This window comes from Sander lucioperca, chromosome 4 (genome assembly GCF_008315115.2).
Source record: "Sander lucioperca isolate FBNREF2018 chromosome 4, SLUC_FBN_1.2, whole genome shotgun sequence".
NCBI classification, from domain to species: domain Eukaryota; kingdom Metazoa; phylum Chordata; class Actinopteri; order Perciformes; family Percidae; genus Sander; species Sander lucioperca.
In genome coordinates this window covers 19,324,299-19,342,038 of record NC_050176.1, presented here as the reverse complement: position 1 = coordinate 19,342,038, position 17,740 = coordinate 19,324,299, and the positions used below count along the sequence as shown (strand labels likewise).

Below are 17,740 nucleotides of genomic sequence, written 5' to 3'. Positions count from 1 at the left end.
GTTCATGAACAACACATTTTTAGTGCAAGAACGGGAGGATGTGACCATGATAGCAGCAAAGGAAGGTGGACAAGTTGAGTTTAAAAGATATTTTTATAGGTTCAATAATAGGTTCGAGTCAGTCTTTAATACTTGTTGCATGTTACATCACCCACTCTCCTGTCATTTCTGCTGGTCTCAGATTTGCTAGCAGTCTCCAGAGTCATGATGCTCCCACACAGAATGTGTTCAATATTCTAAGCAGTGGCATTTACACATAAAATGCCCTTTGAAGGAAATGTGCATATCTTACTGCACACTGTGATTAACATATAATCAAATCTAAGAATTCAAGTTCTAAAATATATCAAGCACCGTCTTTTGTTTCTTTCAAAAGAAACATTTTCTTTTCCTGTTCAAGATATTAACACTCAACAAGTGTTTTTAGATTGTCACTTTGATTATACCAAGCAGTTGGTGTTGAACAATTAAAATGTCCTCATTAATCCACATTAAATGACTTAACATATACTGTATATAGAGGAAGTATTGATGTGTGAATGCTCTACAGACCGTTTGAGTATGTAGGTCCCTGTGGCTCCTCAGATGGTAGTCAATCATTAGAAACTCTGCGCTGCTATTTCAGTCTGTTAGCTCTGAGGGCAGAGACGTACCAGTGTAAATGTAGCCATGCCTTATGCATCTTCTCATTTCACCTTCCCACATGTGTTACAATAACGATGTCAAGAGAATGAACAAATAGAATTGGATGAACCACAAAATAATTCATGTTAGAGTCCATTTATATCTTTATTCGCTGTTTCAACATGAGCAACAACTCAGTCTGATACTTGTTACCAGCAGGTACAATTCTTGTCAAATCCTTATCGTTTGACACAGTGATTACAGTACCTAGATGGAAATAAAACATACAGTAACATCTGTAAATGCCTTGCAAAACATGTATGGCATTGTTAAAGAAGCATACATTTTTGACAACATTAAAAGGATTGCAATACATAGTCTGTATTATGTCCACGTATGTCACTAGATATAGACTATCCTGACAACTGAGCGGTGATTAACCACAGCGTTGTTGCTTTTTTAGGGAGTTTTTTTTCTATTTATCGCACACTTCACATGTCAAATAGGCAAACTCCTGCTGGTCTACACAGAAAACGATCAATAACTAATCACACTATTTTCTTACGTGCACATAAAATATGTATATATATTACGTAATATATATAAGTTAGCATAGCATCAGGAGCTAAAACTAAGTCACAAAAATCACAATCAATGTATTTGGAACTGTGCAAAACATGATTGAGTTAGTGTGAGTGTAGTTTTTGTGTTCTCTGAGTTTTATTTTATGTAAGAATCAGCAATTTAGCAGATCAGATTACTATTGTATGAAAAGTATGACTGCTAGGTAGAAAGAGCATAAATAAATCTTTCTTTAAAGCTAATTCAAATGTTAACAACTACAGAACGTGTGGTACAAATGTTTCTTTTTTTTTCACGAGTCCTGTCAAAGCAACATGTTTGTTTCCCTCTTTGCGGGAGCCTTTATTCATTAAAAGTATCCAACTCTACTGCTCTGAAGTTTGACTTTCATATAGAGTGATCAGGATAAACGTGTGTTCGAGGAGGTACAGTATGCCGGGTCACCTGGAAAATCTCAAAGCTATTCAACCAGTACAACTGAATCCCCTTTGATTTAGACCCAAAGCTCTTTCCTCTAGTGTCCAGCAGAGGGACAGCCAAACCACTCAGACTCAGACAAAGTGACACACCCACCAGTCAAGTCACCAATTTAAAAGACACATGAAGCATAATGGAATGCTGAGCAGCACAAGATGTAGTAACCAGATTTCAGTACTAATTCTATGGTTACATTAAAACTTCAACACATTCTTTCCTCTATTAAGCCTTTTAATGGCTTAATCTCTTAAGCTGCTATCCACGTTTACACTTAGCCACCATTGCTGACCATGCTGGCCAGAGAATCTGCGTCTCCCTGGGGATCCAGGCCCAGCTTCTGGAGGTCAAGGCCCATGGCTACCAGCATCTGGAGCAGCGTGAGCTCCTGCTGAGTGGCCTGGTCCACCAAGGCTGGGCAGGTGGGGTTGCACTGGGGCCATTGGCAGGTGTCCACCAGGTGGAAAGGACAGCCTTTAGCAGGGGTTCTGTTGTTGCGTGTTGCCTCCAGACTCCTGTCCCAGCAGTGCAGGGCCCGTGGCAGAGACGTGCCTTTAACTTGGAAACTCATCCAGTTGCTAGAAGAACAAGAAGACAGGGAAGATAGGGATCAGAAATAAACATTGGGAAAGGTATAGAAAGAAAGAAAAGGGAAGGTAAGTGAAGGATTGGGAGAAAGCAAAGGAATTGGTCGCTGAATTGTCATCAGTGATGTCTTTGCCTGATCACAAGGTTTGTAATTCCCTTTGGCAACTTTTGGCTCATTATCTTGGTACAGCAAGTGTGTTACATCACAAAACAGCAACTGCTAAATTACTTACAATGACCTTGGACCTTCAGCTCCTCCCATAAAGAGTCATCACCATCGATAAACACACCTAACTTAGCTTGACTCTGTAAACCGATCTAAGACTGCACTGACCCATCAATGCCCATCTGTGCAGCAAAATAATTAGTGCATTCAAGGGGTACCGAGGGGTTAGGGAAAGTGTGAAATGGAATTTGGTGACATGAAGAATGTAGGGTGATGAACGAGCGAACAAAATCAGCAGCATGAGCTCACTTGGTAGAGATGACTACTAGTAGAGGCGAGAATAAAGTGCGGGACAGAAGGTGTGAAAGTGCATTTACCGCCACAGGAGTCAAATGTCCAATCTTACCTTTTAGTAATCACTGTGTGGGAGAGGCAGGACGGAGCAAACACAGCCCTGAAAAACACACACAGAACAATGCAGCCATCTCTACATGTTAGCCCATCTGGTGCATATAAGATCTAGTTATCACTTTATGTTTTCTCTTCCAAATCCATTTTTGGGAACTCACGTGACATCTGTTAGTGAGTTCTTGAGCTCCCTGCCCAGGTTCTGTATGTACTGCCACTGCTCCTCGGACAGGCTCTGTCCTCCCATGTAGATGTTCTCCACTCTCAGCTGCTCCTCATCAAACAGCCACTGAACGACAAACAGAGGGGCTACAGGGAAAACAAAGAGTTTAGTATTAAAGATGATCTAATCCATATTTTAATTTTAACAATGGGGCATATGATGATATATGTGCAATGTGAAACGGGACGCTCATAGGGATGAACGTACAGAGAATTGTCAACTGACTGCAGTTCCCCTCAGCTCTACAGAGCTTTATAGCTCTTTTCTGCTCATTGTTTTAGTTTTAGTGTGCACAGATTTATTGTTTTGGTTCAGTCTCACAGCTCTCATCAGCTGGAAAAGGCAGCGATCAGCTGCATTTAGCGCAAAAGCTCTGATAAACGCGTTGTACACTACCTGCTCAGCACCAAACGGCAGACGGGCTAAGTTAGAGTCCAGCTGGTGTTCACCAGTGAAGCACTAGTGAAGCATTTAGCAGCTAAGAGACAGATATTTTTCTCAATAGTTGGTGGAGAATCAGACTTATAGATTTACATCAGGTGGCCAGAAGCATGACCCCAAATGACCCGATAATGTTGCTCTATGTCTGCTGGATGTGTCTGCTGTTTGCTGTTTGCAAGTTTGCAAGCTTGCCAAATCAGTTTTATAAGGTGATAATACAGTGTTTTGATGTTTACAGCTTGTGGCGTTGCCCCCAAGTGGCCAAAAAATATATAATTTTGTCTGTAGAAAAAAGAACAAATTCCCAGGTTGAATCTTTGTTGCTGTGTCTACAGTGTATTTTCTGATAGTAGCACTCAGAGTCGCCAAAGTCAGAAATTGTCAAATCCCACATATGAGGGCTTTAAACTTAGATGTTTTAGTTTTTTTTTCCACTACTGTCATAGTTCAGTTGCTCAGGAATTGATAAAAAAAATGTCTTTCAACCATGTTTTTATACATTTTTTCCTTGTGGGTTTTTGATTCAAGACTTGCAGACGCAACAGTAAAAGCATTAAAATCACCAACATTGGGCATCGGCATTTTTACAGAGTCTGTTCACTTTTCAGCTTCTGAGTAAGTTAAACTCACATCGCTCATATTTCAGTGCACATAACTTTTAAACTTAAAGAGATAGTTTGGATTTTTTGAATTTTTTGTATAAGGTACTTATCCATAGTCAGTTTATTACCTACAGTAGATGGCAGATGGCATGCTCCCAGGTTGGATAAACACACACACACACATATATATAGTAGGGCTGTCAGCATTAACTCGTTAATTGCGATGCGATTAAGGGCTGAGCATAATGCGTTAATTTATTTTAATCGTATTAATCGCATGCCGCCATTTATTAATTTATTTTCACTTTACTCGGCTTTGCGTCGTGCCTAACAGGCTACTATTTTGCTGTACTTCCTCGTAACGCATCCTGCTGCTGCAGGAATAGCAACGCGGATTTCGGTGCCTCATTCTGATGCCACTGATATGTCTGCGCTTCTCTCTGATGCTCTGAAACAGACATTACAGGCAACAGAAACATTGCTGCACGTGATGCTAGTTAACACTATACTCGACAGCAGCTAACGTTAGCCTACTGCTAGCTAGTAGCTGGATTAAACACGGTTACAATGCTGACAGCTAACGCTAAACGGTGTAAAGTTTGTCTGTATTTCACTGTAGAGGATTCCGACACCGGGATGTAACAATCTGCAGCTGCTGTTGTCGGAAAAACACAGACAGTGCGTTCAATGAAACTGGTAATTTACAGCTTCGTGGTACATTCAAAGTTGTTGTTACATGCCCTTTTCCCATCTGGTGGTTGTTTTTGTCATTCAACAGCTATTACTATTTACTAGTGAAATAAGTTATTGTTATAGTGATTACATTATTATTAAACATTTAATTTTGACGATATGGCCTTAGCAATAAACAAGCCATTCTTTAATGTCGCCAACTGTTTAGTACCCTTCTTTTTTTTAACTTTCTTAAAAAGTATCGGTTCAGGCACCGTTAAGGCACCGGTACCGTTTAAAAAGTACCGCTTTAGCACCGGTATCCAAACCAAACAATACCCAACCCTAATATTGACTCTAGATTCAAATGTGTGACTAGATTAAATATATAATAAACAAATAATAATCTTAAAATCAAGTTCATAAAGTTTCTTTCTTTGCATTAATTTGATTCCCAATCAAGATACACTGGTAATAATTGCTTTCCATTGTTAATATGTACTTAAAAACAGTTCTGAAATGCAAAATAAAAAATGTATTCATGTGATAAAACATGCGATTAATCGTGATTAACTATAGAATTTCAACGAATAATCACGATTAAGAAAATTTAATCGTGTGACAGCCCTAATATATATATATTTTCCCTGCTTTTACCTTGCTGTCAGATAGCCATTTTCTTTGGCTCTACATTTTCTCAACCGTAAAACGTCCGTATTCCTGTCTAATACACTGATTATGGATAAGTACCTCATACAACCCTACATCAAAATACCTGACCTATCCCTTTAAGTCAAATATAAAGCATACTAATCCAATATCATTAAATATAGGAAGCACCAGCCAGCACTCACAGGTCAGGGTAGAGTACAGTTTGTGGCCAAAGAAGCACTGCCATTCCTCTCCTCTCTTATAGAGCTGCCGACATCTATCAGGCACAACCCCATTCCACAGCCTGAGAAAACAACGCACACTGTCAATACACACAAATATATATATATATATATATATATATATATATATATATATATATATATATATACATAGCCAAATATACATTAACAGCAATACAATATACAATAAACAGCACTGTATAGGAAAAGAGAGATAATTCCAAATTCTGCATCAGGCCTATAAAAAGTGTTTTGTTACATAAAATCTATACAGACTGACTGAAGAATGCCTGACTTTACCTGAGTCCTATCTTAATAGCATCTTCAGGTGAGCAGGAAATAGTCTCGGGGCAGTTTGGTGATCTCTGCTGTTTACTCTCTAGAAACCACCCAGAGTCCACGAGGCCTCGAACCTGAGCCTCTGCACCGAGCTGCTCCAGCTGACTGGCCACCCTCTCAATGTTTAGCAAAACACCTGTTCCACCAGCACTGCAGGAGCCAAGAAAATCAATAAATAGTTTGGCTTTGAGAGTGTCATTTTCGTTAGGGGTACCAAAATGACAGCATGCCAGCTATTCACATTCAGACAGTGGAGCCTGTTTTAGGGCTTCGGGGAGTCCCAACAACTATGTTGCTAACCTGGGAGGAATGTTCACCATTACAGGGCAAGGCCCTTTAATATACATTATGTCATTGTTCACAGTTGACTGTAAACATCTTTATTGTTGACAAGAGGATGCACCCAAAATAGGACTTCTCTTGTTGAATGTTCGGCACGGAGATGGCCTAGATGGTACAGAGGATGCAGGCTTGTGTCCAAAAGCTGCGGTCAGCATCAGAGCACGAGCGATAAAACAAACTCACCTCGTGCCAGAAAGCATGACAACCTTGGCCTGCTTGATTCCTTTGGGGATGAGGTCTTTGATGACCTCGCGGATGATCAGGGATCCCATGAAGGTGTACTCAGCTGATAACAAATACACACGTCAAATGATTGGGAGCGCCGCACTAAACAGAAAGTTAGATCAATCATGTTTTTCACAGATGTGTCATTGTTGTGAGGGACCCTAATTGAAAAAAATCTCAAAGGACATGAAGAAACTTACTTGCATTTGTATTTCTATCCCTCTCTTTTTCTCTGCCTTGTCGTGGCCTTGGAGGAGGGGTCGGGGCGGGCCCAGTGCCACTCCACACATCACTGGAACAGTACGGGATGAATCTGCAGTAAGGGATACAATCACATTTGTTAGACTAAAGCTTGAGGCCATCAAAACAACTCCCCCTCTCCTTCATGAAAGTCAACTCTTCTGTCATATATCACAAATTAGTAGACCTGTATCAGCCATTATAAGCTACTGGTCATACTAAAACAAGTAAGGCAGAAGCGGCAAAGTGTAGTGAATTGAGCAAGGTTGCATTTACTTGCTTATTTTTAAGAGGAAGATTGTGTTTAAAATGTTCTTTCTTCACTCTCACCATTCTCACAGAGCTCTTCCAGACACAGCAGGGGAAAAAAAGCTTTACAAACCCATTCTGCACAAAAACATCAATTAATGCAGCTTTAAGTAAAAAAAAAAACAACAACACAACAACAAGATGCACAAACAAAACTGGGTTCTTGCTGTTTTAATATATAAGTAGCTGTGTATAGAACTTTATCTTGTCCAATGAGGATGGGAAGAAGTCCCTGTCTCACAAATGTTTACAAATGAGGATTGTCTGCACGTGACACCTCCAGTAGCCACAATAAGACACACAGTGAGGATTTACAAGTACTTACACAATGTTTGCATTATGCCAGTGTGGGTTTTCCTCCGCTTGAGAAGACAATATTCCAGTTCCTGGTGAAAATGCAGCAATTTAGAGGTCAAACAGATGCCCTAGTGTCTCATTAAAGATTAAGTAAAACAAGCAACACTATGACGTGCATTTTAAAACCTGACCCACCTCTTTTTGTTTGGGGCCACCTCGATGAGCTCATTAGTCGGGGTATATTTTGGTACCTGGAATCACAGGTCTCTTTGCTGTGGCAGCACCAGCCACCTAAAAATAATATAGACTAATATTAGACATTCACACCAGGCACAGCAAGGGAGACCCTTGTTAGCCTATCATAGAGGCCCGTGAGGAATGGAGAGGGAAAGGAATGCACCTGTAGCCTGGTCTGCTAACAAGACTATATATTCACTCAGAGTTGGACAAAAAAGACGAATGACTCCTCCTTTAATTTGCAAACTGTCAGTCCCTGATTTGTTGATTGACTTTCAACTTGTGCAAAGGGGTTTGACATATTGGCTCTAGTGCTCAGAATAATACACTCATAAATCCTACAACCTGCTCAAGAAAGTCCAGGTAAAATGTTTGTGCTTAGGAAATGTGATGCATACCTCTCTCACACACACACACACACACACACACACACGTGCACGCACGCACACACACGCACACACGCACACACACACACACACACACACACACACACACACACACACACACACACACACACACACACACACACACACTGGTCAATCCACGTATATTTCCTTCCATCCTAAGTCTATCAAAGTGACAGGCAGCAACCAAAAAAGGAGAAAAACAGAAGATGACGGGGCAAGATGACATCCTCATCAAAATTCCAACGGGGGCGTCACGCCAAAACAAGCTGACCTTTGGGGACCAAGTTAAACAGTTGGGTTTTTAAATACTCACCTTCCAGAAATAACTGCCATCGGCGGCTTCCTCTGAACTCCTTTAGGTAAAACCTGTAGAACCACAAATAAACAGGAATGAGGAGATGGGGAAGATAAAGCAGCCATGTATGGACACACTGATGCTCTATGTAGCTTCTAAAATCACTGTATCCATCGGCAAAACAGACAGAAAATGCCGCCCCCCACCATAAAAATGTATCATTATTTCAAGTTTCAGGAACAAAGTAAGAAAAAAGATCCAGAACGTCTCACCCAGCTGCTGTTCCATCATTACATGTCACTTGGGTGTTCTTGAGGAAGTGCAGCCTCATATCATCTGTCTGTTGTCCAGCAGCTCGAGTTCCTGCAGCACCCTGCTGTGCTGCTTCAGCTGTGACTCCAGTGCCTCTCGTGCCTCCAGTGCCTCCAGTGCTTCCAGTGCTTCCAGTGCTTCCAGTGTTTCCATGAGTCAGATCAACCACAGGAAGAGACTGGCCAACATCACCTCCTTGGTTTCCACCAGACTTCTTGGTGGACTTGCCACCAGCTTTAGCATTACGGTTGTTCTGACACCAGATTCCCCCGAGCAAAAGCAAGAAAGCAACCTTGCCCAATATCTTCATCTCTGAGGCAACATGAGAAAAACAGATACATGTAATGCATCATTACTCACTCATAATCTCGCTATTTACATAGATTATGCAAAACAAGAAAAATCATTGGACCAAATGTCATCATCTTCTAAACTAATTGTCCATTACTTGCTGTCTAAATGAAATCCATCACTTTTCAACAGGGGAATTTACTTACTTCTCTAAGACGAATCAGCTTTGAAGATTGTTTGCCGAGGCACCACAGGGGTCAGGCAGATAAGCGCCGGTACTGCTATGGAGAGAGTGAGAAGTTCAGATTGCAGGGACCAGGTGTGAGAGGAGGATGCTAGTCGTGAGTGGGGATGAAGCCTTGACCACGTTTTGATGAAGCCTGCAAATCAGCAGTGAGCTTTATAGTGCCACCATATGGATCAGATTTCCTCCCATTTCCCCTCACAGCTCCAGCCAGGCCCTGAGATAAACTGCTGACGACACAACGCGAGGGGAGGTACTGGACAGCCAGTGGCAAGGAGAAAAGATAACACACGCATCTCTTTAACATATTTCAAGTCTTTGCACACACCCACCACTTAGCTCTCTCCCATCTGACCATGGCTCAGAAACAAGCTCTCCTTCCCCCTATCCTCTCTCTTCTTCTCCCTTCCACCATCCACCTCTGATTGCCAGGGTTTTGATTTAAACATCTACATGGTCAGCAAAACTGCATAGCCCCTTTGCGTGGTATGTGACCCCGAGGTCATTGGAGCACACACCTCAAACACTTTCCGACACGGGAATGAAAAGGTTCCCGCGTGGTCAACAAGTTAGTGGACACTCTCAAGGCACAGGTGGTGGACACTCTAGTTAGCTGTGGCACCAAGCTCAAAACTCGTTTTAAAAGTCTCCATATTATAAGTAAGCTGAAATTTGCCAAATAACGGTTTCCCTTTATGTGTTCATATGCTGGAGAACTTTCATTACAAGTACAAGTACGGGAGTTCGATTAGGTTTCCTCTTTTTAAGCCACAAAAAAAAAGGACAAGTTCTGATTCATAAACAATTATTGGAAAAACTATTTGTATTCTTTGATCTTATATAATAAAAGTATTATGATTCCAGTATACAGGAGAAGAAGCAAATTGGAGATGAAATATCTGTGCAAAATTGTCCATAATCCATCCTTATGCAGATTAAACTATTTAACACTGTCACTGAATCTGTTTAACAAGCTATTGAGAAAATACAGTTGTGCTGTAATTCATTACATAAGCCTTTTATTAACCTTAAACTGGTTCAATTAAATTAAAGGTATGCATTTTCTGAGATCCAGAGATAGAAATGACAACAAAAGGAGGATTGTTGAAGCAGATTATGGAGATGTGATAGATAGGCTGCTACCTCCACTCTTAGGCCCTTAGATCCTGTTTACACTTCTAGGACTAGGTTCAACACTGGGGATAAAAAAATCTCCAAACGGTGAGTTACAATAGAAAGGTAACTTAGTTAGTTAATAGTTTTGATAAATTAGATACCAAGTCAAGTTAAAACAATCCTAACCTGCAGAATTAAAGTTTTTGTGCAGTGTGCGATAAAGTGTCTTTACCTCCGGTTGTGTACCTCTGCAGACTCCTGGATGGCAGGTTAGATTAGTTTGCCTCTGGTGAAAAAAAGGGACAGAGCATTTGAAATTGATCTGTGACTGTTCCCCGGCATTGTCAGATAAATCTCCAAGGGGAGGGCCCCAGGGCAAAAAAAAATCTGTTGGGCCCCTACTGACACATGGCAGTTTCAGTAAATCCACGGGCACTTTGAAACCAACCACTACTGTAGAGCAGAAGTGATTAGTTGATTAGTCTGTTGACAGGAAATTAATTTGCAACAATTTTGTTCATTAAACATTTTTAAAGGTACATTGTGTAGATATTTCTCCCATCAAGCGGTGAAATTGTATTTTGCATTCAAACGAATAGTGCTCTCTAGCGGCTCGCTTTCTCAAATGCGTGTTGCAACTACGGTAGCCGTTATGTACCAAGAAGCTATGACAACATGTCTTCCAATAGCGCTTCATCGAGTTTTCTTTCGGGTGATGAGGTTCGTTATTTCAAACAAACTGCAAACTGCATTGACTCATTAGTGTGAGCATGTATAAGTAACTACCCTTGTAATGTAGACCGTAACATTGACTTACCTGTCGAGAAGAAAGCCGGCAACTTCAGCGTCCCTTTGAAAGTCTTTCTCCTTCATTAGCTCTTTCCACCTGGGAAAGGATACCCCAATGTTTACCCTCGTGTTTTGAATTCGCCGGTCACGTTGTCTTTTTAATTCCCTTTTTCGCTTTTTTGGCGACGAGGATTCCTTCTCCCGTGACTCGGCATAAGTATGATCCTCCATTATGAACTAAAGTGCAGTGCAGGCTTTCAAATTTGCCGGGGCAGTGACAAGCGCCTCTCACTGATCTCCTTCTCCGTTTCAGCTGGTTTCACTCACGTGACGCTGGCTCTGAACGAAAAAAACGTTGTGGATTAGCTAGACAGGTAGGCTAGTGCTTTATGTCCCTCTCAGCGATTATAGTTTTTCAAAATAGCGAAACGACATGGAAGACTCCTTGGACTTGCCCGTCCAATGTAGCTTACAAGGATAAGTCAGATCATTTTACACCAATGAGGACATATTTATGAATGAAGACATTGATTTTAGCTAATACAATACTTAAAACACTACACAGTGTACCTTTAAGCTAAAAAGAAGGAAAAAAAATCACTGGTACCATCTTCTCAAATGTGACTCTTTCCTGGTTTCCCCTAGCTTTCTATGATACTAAATTCAACAGCTTTGAGTTTTTGATGGTTGGTTAGACAATTTCAGAGTGTTAACTTGGGCTTCAGGGAATAATTATGGGCCTCTTTCCACTATTTTCTGCCATTTCATAGAATAAACTATCAATCAGTTATTAAAGCAAATAATTGTCAGATACAAATAATTATTGGTTAAAGCCTTTAGTTCTCCTACTACCTTGCCCAAGGTTTTCAAAAAAAAAAGTAAGCAATTTGATAAAACACTTTACAACAAACAACGGCAATATAAACTATATATATATATATATAAAAAATAATTAGGGTCGTAAAACTGGATTCTGACACAGGGTCCTCTACAAGACAGGGCCACAAGACCCATCACAGCTGATATTCTACTTCAGTGGTGTGAATTTCTAACAAATTTGCCATTAATTCTAATTGTGTATATTAAACCGTTGGGTCATTTTGAGGCCACGAGCAGTTGCCTCTGCCAGGTTGGTAATAAAAACAGCCATCCTTTCGCCCCAAGGATGGCTGTAGGGGAACATTGCACTGACCGCTGCAGGATCACGAGGCCATAGGGCTTTGAAATCAAATATCAAATAATAAAAGTGTTGAAGGCCAGAGGCTGCTGGGGCTGAAAGGACTGCAGGGTGGCAGGATAATGAGTTAAGAATAAGACACATCCATTACAATCAAAGCAATAAACCTTTAGTTCACATCCTTCTTAGGGGACTGGACACACTGACAACAGCACACACAGTCCACAATCAAACTTGAGATATGACACAGATAAAGGGCCGTACAATGATTTCAATTTTAAAGGCAATAATGACCTAACCATTTAAAGACTTATAAACAAAGCAGACAGATTTATCAAGGTTTGTCTCATTGCATTGGCAGAAAGAGAAAATGGTATTTCTGTCTCATTTTCAAGCATTTCATGCTATTTTAGCTACTTTCAACTATGGCCAGAAAGAAAACAAAGCTACTCAAAAATATGTCTGTGAGATCGTATGCACCTACAATAAAAATGTACCCTAAGGACATAACTATACTGAATTTGATCTACCGAGCTGAACAATTCTTCATTCCTTCAGTTGTCTTGAAGCATGCACACCACCATCTGTCTTCCCAGAAATCGATGCAACAATCTGTTTAACAGATACCTCAAATAGCTGAAAAACGAAAGAAGTTGCTGTAAATCTATCAGCATTTCGCTAGAATGTCACGAACAGAGAGATGGCATTGCTGCTATTTTGTTTTTCTTTGATATGGGATTGGACAGAATGATACGTTTTTCACAGCAGGCTTCAGATCAATGGATTGAAGTGAATTTGTGTGCTACACCTCCAGTGATTCAACTCCCACAACTTGTCACGGGTCAAGCATTGTCCCTCTTAGCATCTTTAACAGTCTATTACATGTGTCTCTTTACTTTTGAAAAACAAACTTTTTACATAACCCGTAAGGGGCTCATGAGACATGTTGAACTTCACCCTGACAGGGGCAACAGCTTGGCCCTTTGTGCAGCATAGGAGGCATTCTTTCTCCCCTTGTGTTGTTATTTTTCACAGCCAACCTCCAAGGTTAGGACACCTAAAACCCGGGTGGTCCGGGCACTTTGTCTGCTGAGCATGTGTGTCATCACCAGCCTCAAAAGCTAAGGGCCCGGCCGGGAGCTAGAATATTTGTCGGCTGATAGCTTCAAAGAACAACAAACCAGAGACAGCGGTCATGTGCTGGACTTATGCCCCGCACCACAGCCCAGAAAGGTTGCAACTCATAGGTAATAACTCCAAAATTCAACAGTATGAACAACTTATTCAAATCATAGAGTGGTTCAATCAAGAACCTCCTGTTTTAAGACCAATCAAAACATACCACAATCATGCCTTGCAGACTCCCCTGCCATGTTGCGTGTAATTTGACAATCTACAACAACATCACTCTGAATCTATGTTGTCACCAGCAGTGGAGAGCATAGCTGGGAAAAGAGGCCCATGATTAATAGGAGACAAGAGTGGCATCTTTACAAGCCACATGAAAACGAGCCTCAGGCGAGATATGAGACCTGGTTGGAGTAACACTGCCAGAGCGCTCCATTCAGTGAGGACGACAGGCAGGGTCTTAGCGGGATCGGTGTAAAGTGCTGGGCCACTGCAGGAGGCTAGCAGGTGGGGTGCGCTAAACTATCCCTAAAACCAGGTGTAAAGAGGCCTTGCGTGTAACCTTCTGCAGACTGCCAATGCATCAGTGTGATAGATGGAGGAGGGGTCGATGGCAGGAATACAAGGTGTGGGATTTAGCAGGGGTGGGGTGGCGATGTAACAGAACAGGATAGCTGACAAGTAAATGTTTTGTGTGCTGCAAGAAGCTGCAGCTCACTCTCACCTCACAACCAAACTATGCGTTCTGTCCACCTTATTGGCGTGCCAGACGCACCTTCATCCAGGCAAATATGTTCCGCCTCGAGTATGAATGCCACAACCACAATCCTAAACAGTCAAAGATGTCTAAAGGACAAGTTGTGACATTAGAGAACTAAGAGCATCATGCACAAATGTTAGTGTGTGCCTAAAGTGAAATACATATCAGGTCATATCAGGTCATGCAACTTGCATATAGGCTGTTTTTCTCCTTAACAATTTTGGCCAATAAATTATTACTTTTCCCTCAGGGTTTTGTTCTCTTGCGTAAGTGGGCCACTGGTTCTGAAGGGGGGTGGGGTGGATGCATACTGTGCTTGACTGCACAGCTTGTCTTTGGGGCTCATGACACAGTGGAGCAGCAACGTGGCCTTGGAGTCATGCTGGATGAACCAACATGTCAGTGCAGTGATGGATACCAGTGGTGGGGTCACGTCATGCTAAGCTCGGGCACTCGGCATTAAGTCCTTGACATAAGTCTTTACACCTGATCAACAAAACGACTATCGCACAACACAGAGTGGAAACAGCTGTGCAGGCCTCATCTGATAAGAGAAGATACAGACAAATGTCACCTTGATGTGTTTTTATCCATTTGATCATGGTTGTTATTAGGGCTGAACGATTAATTGCATTTGCGATAATATCGCGATATGTTAAAACGCGATTTCCTAATCGCAAAGGCTGCGATTTGGTCACATGACTCGCGAGAGCAAATCAGTCTGCACGCTAACGCTACGCCGTACCTTGAGCAGATTTCTGTCATTCAAACAACTCTGAGTTGTAGTTTAAAACTTTTACAGCCATTTTAATAAAATGAAGGGTTTTATTCAGACTCGAGTCCATACATGCAGTTAATGAATACAGATACACAGAACTGAAGGCTCGGTTGGCAACGATTAGCTCCGGTTAGCGGTTAGCTCCGGTTAGCGGTTAGCTCCGTTATAAAGATATGAGTGGAGGAGCTGCCACTGAGAGGGGTAACAACCAGACTGATAAATGACGTTCGGGGAGCTTTCACAGCAGCGTGGCCGCGGTGTTTCAACAGTTTTATTAGTACAGTTAATCCCACGGCAAGAACACCAGCAACTAGCTAACGTAACGATAGCCTCTCTGAGCAAGTGCACACGGCAGCACGCAACTTCACGAGGGAGAGGGGGAGGGGCTGGAGGCAGCTCCTCTCTGTGCACTGTAAAAAATTACACTTTTGTGTGTGTGTGTGTGTGTGTGTGTGTGTGTATATGTATATATAGATATATACTATATACTATATTTTTACTTATTTAACTGTCTAGTGTGTAATTGTGTGTTCATACTATAAATTATATTATTATTCTTTGTTGAATAATACAGAAGACTAAGAGCTTAAAAAAATAATCGAATATCGAATCGCAATCGCAATATTTGGGAAAAAAATCGCAATTAGATTATTTTCAAAAATCGTTCAGCCCTAGTTGTTATTACTAACACTTCAGTACACACATCTCAAAGAAGGGTGATTTACCTGAAGACAGCAACAAAAATGTCTAACTGGAGTGACAACCTGATTCTCAACTTCTGCCGGTAAGGGCCGACAATTAAAGAAACATGAGACTCAGTTGTGACAAAATTACGAACCGACTAAGCGAACGCGGTGTAACTGGCGTCATGTCTTGCCTCCTGCACGCCAGGCCCCACCCCTCACCTAAACCAAAAAGAGTATTTCCAGTAATTGAGAACACGTCTGTGACGAAGAATCTCCTGTTGTATGCTAAATAGAAGAAAGGGCAACTTCGGACAATGTCCGGACCTGATTCGTCAGACATTGTCTGGAGTTCATATGAGAAAACGGCTATACTGATGTTTAGCAACTATAATGTTTACCATGTTCATCATCTCAGTTTAGCGTGTTACTATGCTAACATTTGCTAATTAGCACTAAACAAAAGTACAGCTGAGGTGGATGGGAATGGCATTAGTTTGGTCAAAAACCAAAGTATTAGACAAATTAAAACGTTGACCTGATGGTAGCACAAATTAAAAAAGTTAAAGTAATAATCTTTAAGATTTGTATTTAAATGTCTATTAAGTTACAATCTATCGCAAAATGAATTAACACAATGGTGATTGACCCGATGGCCCACTGATGAAAGCAAAAAACATTCTGTTGCGACATTCCCGGGGAAAAAAATCACAAGTAGCGCACAGTTAGTGACGTGTTTTTTTCCATCACCCAGCAGTGGTTGCTCCACCAGAGAGAGTAGGTAGTGCTAATGTAGCATTTTTATTTTAGTGGGGAAGGGTGTAGTGCACTGAAAACTGTTCTGTTTTTCCAGTCAATTTCATCATATCAGTACGCTCAGTTGAAATAAGTTGCTGTATGTACTTTTGTTAATTTATAATCTCTTTATAACACATTTTGTACTTGCCCTTTTGGAAGGAAGCACTTTGTCTTTAAGAGAAGCAGAAGAACATTGTGTATACGCACAAAAAGACAGAAACATGCTTGTACGGAAACGTGGCTATTTCTTCTATTAAACGTTGCAAAATGAGGATGGACGTGTTCCTGGCAGTTCATTCTGAGGGTGCAACACTAACTAACTAACTTTGACCTGCTGGTGGTGCTAGAAGGAAAGTAAGGGGATCACCAATCAGGATTCATCCTCTGGGGACAATGTCTGTCTGCACAAGATTTAATGGCATAGTTGGGACCAAAGTGGTGGACTGACAACATGATCAGACAGAAAATGTGTTTACATGCCATTTTGATTGGTGTGTCAATTTAATGTCATGACTTGATTGTATATACCTCACATTACAATAACAATTAAATCCACACACTAAAAATGGATTTGTTACGTGCACATGCAGAAAAAACATCTACATTTGAGGTGTAACCTCACTGAAAAGATCCACTTAAAAATATATAAATTATGACGAGAGTTCCTTTATTAGTTATTTTTTGCATGCCTGTTTGTGAAAATGTGGTCATATGAAAATTGCGCAACACAGTTTCTGATCATGAAATTAATTTTTGGAAATTTTGTACCGATGAACCTTCCTCCAGGACTGACCTTGGTGTGTTTTTTCATACTCCAAAGCGATTGGTAGATGGCACTGTGTGGAAGGCTGTAAATCAAAGATTCCAGCTGAAGTGATGTCAGCCCTTTGCATCATGTGTTGTGAAGACATGTGGACATGTGGTCACAGTCACCCAAAATATTTATCATGGGTTTAAGTAGTCAGATGCACGTGGACATGCACACATGCATCTTTCAGCAGAACAATTTAACATACAGTATAATTTCACAAGCAAGAAACAAAGAAAAAAACGGCGTAAAACCATGAACCCATTATCAACTGTTACACAGTAATCTAAAGCATACACTGACATCACTCTGCAGGTATTTATATGTATAGACATACCACAGAACAGTAAAAATGTTTACTATTTATAGAGTTGCCTGTCTGAGTGTGGCTCATGCTGCTCTATGTGAATAGTTGACCTGGATAACCAAAAGTATATGAAAAGCTCTACTGAGTCTGTTCGAAAAAATAGCCTCTTACTTCTGGGAACTCCT

General features: G+C 41.0%; 1 protein-coding gene across 1 annotated transcript; it reads right to left on the bottom strand.

Annotated features, from left to right (window-relative positions):
• Positions 1–781: 781 nt before the first annotated feature.
• notum2 (notum pectinacetylesterase 2) lies at positions 782–9,897 on the bottom strand. Its single transcript, XM_031309591.2, has 12 exons — positions 9,174–9,897; positions 8,637–8,988; positions 8,383–8,435; positions 7,621–7,716; positions 7,454–7,514; positions 6,780–6,892; positions 6,538–6,640; positions 5,974–6,162; positions 5,635–5,735; positions 3,004–3,151; positions 2,841–2,888; positions 782–2,258 (listed from the first exon to the last, which is right to left on the bottom strand). Exons 2-12 carry the CDS (start codon positions 8,984–8,986, stop codon positions 1,955–1,957), a joined length of 1,566 nt encoding a protein of 521 aa, XP_031165451.1. The 5' UTR covers positions 8,987–8,988; positions 9,174–9,897; the 3' UTR covers positions 782–1,954.
• Positions 9,898–17,740: the final 7,843 nt, after the last annotated feature.

Coding starts and splice junctions, on each gene's coding strand:
- notum2 (XM_031309591.2), bottom strand. CDS start 8,986: ATGAAGATATTGGGCAAGGTTGCTTTCTTGCTTTTGCTCGGGGGAATC. Junction 3,152..5,634: donor ACTGTACTCTACCCTGACCT/GTGAGTGCTGGC, acceptor TTTTCCCTGTAG/CCCCTCTGTTTGTCGTTCAG. Junction 2,889..3,003: donor AACTCACTAACAGATGTCAC/GTGAGTTCCCAA, acceptor TGTGTTTTTCAG/GGCTGTGTTTGCTCCGTCCT.